The sequence below is a fragment of the Melitaea cinxia genome, chromosome 7 (genome assembly GCF_905220565.1).
Source record: "Melitaea cinxia chromosome 7, ilMelCinx1.1, whole genome shotgun sequence".
Taxonomy (NCBI): domain Eukaryota; kingdom Metazoa; phylum Arthropoda; class Insecta; order Lepidoptera; family Nymphalidae; genus Melitaea; species Melitaea cinxia.
Genome location: NC_059400.1, coordinates 14,320,534 through 14,326,702, shown reverse-complemented (window position 1 = coordinate 14,326,702; position 6,169 = coordinate 14,320,534). Strand labels below are relative to the sequence as shown.

The 6,169-nt window shown below is 29.0% G+C and overlaps 1 protein-coding gene across 1 annotated transcript in view; it reads right to left on the bottom strand.

The window, feature by feature from the left end:
* Nucleotides 1-438: 438 nt before the first annotated feature.
* LOC123655401 (tyrosine kinase receptor Cad96Ca) overlaps nt 439-6,169 on the bottom strand; it is a 28,537-nt gene continuing 22,806 nt past the window's right edge. Inside the window, exons 8-10 of the mRNA XM_045591214.1 lie at nt 4,608-4,747; nt 3,491-3,632; nt 439-979 (exon numbers count right to left, since the gene is read on the bottom strand). Coding sequence (XP_045447170.1) covers nt 755-979; nt 3,491-3,632; nt 4,608-4,747 — 507 coding nt within the window. The 3' untranslated portion in view covers nt 439-754. The remainder of the gene's footprint in view (nt 980-3,490; nt 3,633-4,607; nt 4,748-6,169) is intronic.

Here is a 6,169-nt window from a genome sequence, read left to right as displayed (position 1 = left end):
ATAATAGTGTCATACACTAAGCAATGTCCGCTTTTATTAAAATTACTTTTTTGACATTTAATGACAGTAGTCGTTTAAAAAGAACCGGTTCATTTTTAAAAAATGTTGCTATAGCAAAATAAAATCCATATTTTTCGCCTGTCTAGTATATAAATTATATAGATTGTCAGAAATAAAGAAAGAATATTTAAGTGTTGGTGACACTGATCACGTTAATTTTTAAAAACTTGTTACAGATTATTTTTAGGCTAATATTTTTCTATAACATCATAAATCAAGATAAACAAGATTATTGAACAAACTAGGTAAGCGAAGCTTTTAGGGAACACACACATATATATATATATATATATATATATATATATATATATATATATGTATTATACACGTCGCTTTTGTGTGACCAAATAGACAGTTAATTAAAGACTACAACAGATGTAACTGAATCGCCTACGTGTTTATTTCAGTTAAATGTTTTAATTTATTTAAAAATTATACACACAAAACTTTATTTTATTACGAAATTAGGAGTATTTTTTTTTAAACTTTATACATTGCAATTATTGAGATTATTTAACGTAACAAATAACTTATTTGGATCAAAAGGAGTACGAGTAAACACTTATACATAACACTTATCAACATATTATTCGTCAATCACATCACATTTTTTGTCCATTATAAACAAAGTGCGTAAAAATTCATAATAATTTTAGCTACTTCAACTCCTCGTGCTATATTTCAAATCATATAATTACAATTTCTCGCCATCCAAATGTTGTACATTGTAATACGAATGGTCTGGGAATCGCTCTAGTTCTATATAATCCATCTCAGTACACAATAATCTCTCGAGCATCCCGACAACCTCCTTGAAGTCTGGTCTAGAAGTCGGTTCAGCTTCCCAGCAATAGTACATTATATTGTACAGTTCTCGTCTACAGTGTTCTGGTTTTTCCAAACGATGACCGTCTCTTACCTGCGTCAAGTAATATAGATATTAATTAGATATATATTTTTTATAATATTAATTTTACATATTATATTACAGTGTGATATATTTGAGAGAATAATAGATAAAATAGAAACTTAGAAATATACACGAATAGTACTAGTTATTTTTTTCAATAAATACAATATTTATTAATATTTAGCCCATCGAAAATGAACAAAAAGATTATAACGATAAAATAATGTTTAATATGCAAAACGCGATTTTATAGCTATGATATCGATCTCATCCAGACGATATTTTAGTTTAAAGGATATGATGAGAATAAATAGAAAAGGATGTGCGTACCAAAGATTTATAATTGATATAAATTGTTTCATATTTTGTAAGGTTGGACAAATCCTATATATTAAGGGAAAACTTTATACTCCTTTTTAGGAAAATTGCGCGGACGGAGGAGTATGAAATTTCGCACACTTATAGTTTATATAGTGACGGAGAGCAGAATGATAATAATATGTTTTTTAAATTATGAATAAAAATATTTTAAATTAATAAAAAAAAAAAAACATTAGACACACTACCATTTATTTGACACACACGCGGTTATTTCCCGTGTTGATTGTCAAAGTCTGTAGTCAAATAAAAAAAATAAAAAAAGGGTTCTTTATTTTCATAATTTTTGGTTTTCTTTAATTTAAATTTTTAATTATGGTTGAATTTTAACCACTGAGCGACCACTAGCTCAGACAAATACGGCTATGATAATTACAATTAACAGGGTATTTAACTAATTCATGATAAGTCAGATTTGTTAACTAATCCATTAAATTTAGTTATTACCGCTTTAGTACTTGAATAATAATCGTGTTTGTTAGCAATCGCAAAAAAGAAAACATCTTTAATTACATTGACAAGTAATACGACGTAGGTATTCGATAAAACAGTCAAGTAGATACGCATTATTAGGGATAGCAAAAAGTATTCGTCATAACTCGATTAAATTTAAATAGGACATGACAAGCACCAGATTTCGAATAAAAAAAACGTTATAATCAGTCTACCCATTAAAAAGATATGAGGTAGCACATTAAAAAAAACAGTCGAACTGAGATCCTCCTTCCTTTTAGGGTTCCGTACCTCAAAAGGAAAAAACGGAACCCTTATAGGTCCACTTTCACTGATTTGACTTTTCACAGATTGTTCCTTTTTTGTTACTTGTTACTTGAATATGTTGTGTAAATAAATAAATAAAATAAGAATAAAATTTACTTTATTGTCCGTCTGTCCGTCAAGACCCTTTTTCTCAGGTACGCGTAAAGTTTCTGCGGTAAATTTATAATATCAAATACGCTAATCTTTGGTAGGATTTTTGGCGCCATTTTTGGCGCGAACTTGTGGAGGCCTATGTCCAGCAGTGGGCTGCAATAGGCTGAAGTGTGTAGTGTAGATATAAACAGGTAACAGCCTAAGTAACAATTTTCATTAAAATATTTATCATAAAAACAAATATAACTCAATGTGTTGATAAAAAAGCATTTTAACGTTCTTGTATTTTTTGTCCATTATATTAAAAAGCCATTCAAACAAACCTATTGATCAAACATTCATGCATAATAACAAACTTAAGACATAAAAACGTTATTTTTTATTATTAAGTTGATTATTTCGTAAAATATCTTTGTTTTTATTTGTCAAAGTAACCCCGAAGACAAAAGACTTCTAGACCTACAAATGGATTTTAATATTTTTTTTCCCGTTTTGTTCCTGATTGATACTTTTGATTTCTGTTGAAAAAAGGTGTTATCAAATTAACACTTATAGTTTAAAATTGATCACTAATATTTAATATATATTTTTTCTATAAAAGAATCAAAAGTTATTTATTTAATTTAAGAAATTGACAGTATAGACCCGATATTTAATTTTTTTACTGTATCTCACGCGGATATTTTACGAAAAATAACCGTTTAAACCCTGAAGCTGATCAAAGTCACTCTATTCTACGGTGAGATTGTTAACCGGTTCGATCTTTTAGTTGATTAAGAAATGCCATTGAAACTTTTTGCTCTGCGTTTGAGCAGTGTAAAAGTAAATTTAACGTTAATTGATCAAATCCGATTGAGCATAAGATGTTTCAACATTTATTAATGCATATTTGTTATGATTTTGACTCAAATTTAGGGAAATTTGTGTTGTGTGTCATTGTATTTAAGAGACGGTAGGATAGTAGTCTTGTTATTCGACAAAAAAGTCATTAAATACATCTCAAGACAATTTTAGATATAGAACGCATAAAAGTAATTTGAAGCAGATGAAACCACGCCCTATGTCTGGCTTAACAAAAACTCGATCAAGAATAAAAATAAGCTTATATCTTCGATGTGTTCATAATTATGGTATCTATTGAAATATTATGGTATCCATTGAAATATTCAAACTTAGACTTTCTAACAGAAACAAAATTTATATCCTGCCATTGACTGGAAACAAACCAAGAAACAAAATATTTTCTATTATTGTAATAGTATACAATACCTTTCTCATGACATCACCCGCCGATAGGCCCGGGTAAGGAGTGGAGCCTAGTGTGACAATTTCCCATAGAAGTACTCCAAAACTCCATATATCAGATTTCACGCTAAATATATCATCGTATAACGATTCTGGAGCCATCCATCTGAAAATAAAATCATCATTTATTTATTTTCAGTTCAGTTCGGTTATCAGATGTTTTTAGAATTTAAAAAAATAAAATAAAATTGCTTACGAATTTTAATAAATTAAAAGTTGTTTTTTAAATTATTTTTTTCTGAAACTAATAATTAAATGCAAAGGAAATTTTTCATCAGATTTTAATTAACTTCGTTTGGATTTAATAAATTAATGAATAAAAATAAATTTGTATATAAATATTTGATAAGGTAACAATATCCTCTGATTTTAGAGGAGCTATAAATAATGTTTGCAATGAAAATCTTAATTAAAAATATATACTTGAACAATCCATTTTCGTTCGTACGAAATAAAGTAAAAAATGCTGTATTTGAACTTTTACGAAAAGAGTTGGATATTTTTAACATTATTATACAAAATGTATTTTATTTTATAATCTGCTACTACGAGTATTCTGTAAATAATTCAAATGTCAAAGCCTTTATTTATTTTTTAGTTGCAGAGACCTGTGGATTAAAAATAGAGATTTGAATTTAGTGAACCGTTTGGATATGGGGCTCTAAAATAAGTTAGTATTTGCAAATAAAAATATATATTTGAGATAGTCAAGAATCTACATAGTAATAGTATTAATTTCAAACACATCTCGGATTTAATTTTAAAAGTCATCCAGCTTTCTCCCCCACTCCCTGATAAATATTAAGTTTTTTTTTTATAAAATTCGTTTCATTATGAAACATTAAAGTAGAAAAGCCCGTGCCTTAGTTTAGTTACCATAGCTATAAAAGCTATTACACAGGTAAGGACGATTATTTAAGTGATGTAATACTAAGTACTATCAGTACTCATTATTACCACCAACATAGAACACAGGAACTACTCATGCAAGTGTGTATGTGCTTGTGAGTGTATTTGTTGTTGTGTGCGAAATAAGTGTGAATCTAAGAATTTTTTTTAAACGTATATATGTAAAGACTACCTTATCGGTAGGCGTCCGTCGCTTTTACGTTCATAAACATGACTGCCCGCGACGTCTCTCGCAAAGCCGAAGTCTGCAACCTTGCACGTTCTCTCCTCTGTGATGAGTACGTTCCGAGCTGCTAAATCTCTGTGTATTATCTGTAAAAGAAAACAATTTTTTTTATATTATGATTAAATATTTCATTATAGCCTTCTACTCCGACTCATATTACGAATGGGAAAATTTGTGAGGGTGGATAGATGTTTGCTACCCTTTATTGTAACAAAACTATTACATAAACAAGGCTTTTATTATTCCGACACTTCCACAAGGTCGGAGATTACGTGAGCGAAATCTCGAGGCGCAGCTAGTTAATTATAAATGGGAATTTATAGATGGATGTTTGTTACAATCACACGCTTTTATACTTGAAATATAGATACTTGGAATATAGTCTGAGTCTGAGTGTAATATTTGTATTTTTATATTTATATAATATGTATTATTTCCATGTATATTTATTTATAAACAAAAAAATTTAGCTATATCAGCCGGCTGTTATCTATAACACAAGCATTAACTTGTTTATCTTAGGAACAGACGACTGTCTGTGAATGTGTAAGATATTTATTTATTTTATTTATAATCCATAGAGTACTTTTTAGCACAAAATTATTTGTGTAATCAAATTCCGAGCACTTAGAATTGCGAAAATCAACTAGTGTATTTATTATACATGGGGATTTGCTTGTTAAGTCATAAGTGTCATTTGAAAATTGTAAATAAACACAATTTTTTGTAACAATGGACTCGTACAGATATTTTTACAATTTTTTAAATTTTATTTTTAGTAAATAATTCCACAACAGTGTAAGTTGAGAGCTAAAAATTATTTATTACATAGTATAAAACAAAGTCACTTCCCGCTGTCTGTTTGCTTAGATCTTTAAAACTACGCAACGGATTTTGATTTTTGATGCGGTTTTTATAAATAGAGTGATTTCAGAGGTTGGTTTATAATATGTATAAAACATGCATAATATAGTAGAGGAATAATGATACTTTAGAGGTTTCTAATGTGATGTCGTAAAATACATACTTTTTTTACGCTTACATTGCAAATATTTATTTTATATTTAGTATCAGCATTGCACCCGTGCGAAGCCACGATGGGTCGCTGGTATTGTATAATTTAGAAGTTATGTTGATGTCCAACTTCTTAGATATAGTTAAGTATACCTAATATTTACTTGCAAATACTTTGAGACATTCAATTTAATCTATATCTATACATCTATACAAATAAATAAAATTGGATGGTTGTTTGTAATACTAAAATACCCGCTGTTTACTAAATTCATATGTCTGTCTGTCTGTCTGTTTATTCTGACTAAGCTCTGAAACGGCTGAACCGATTTTGACGGGACTTACACTGGCAAATAGCTGATGTAATGAGGAAGTAAACAAGGCTACTTTTATTTTAGATTTTTTATTTTATACCTCTGCGAACTGAACAATAACTATCTTGTTAAATTCCACGCAGACGAAGTCGCGGGCACAGCTAGTATTCACAATATAAT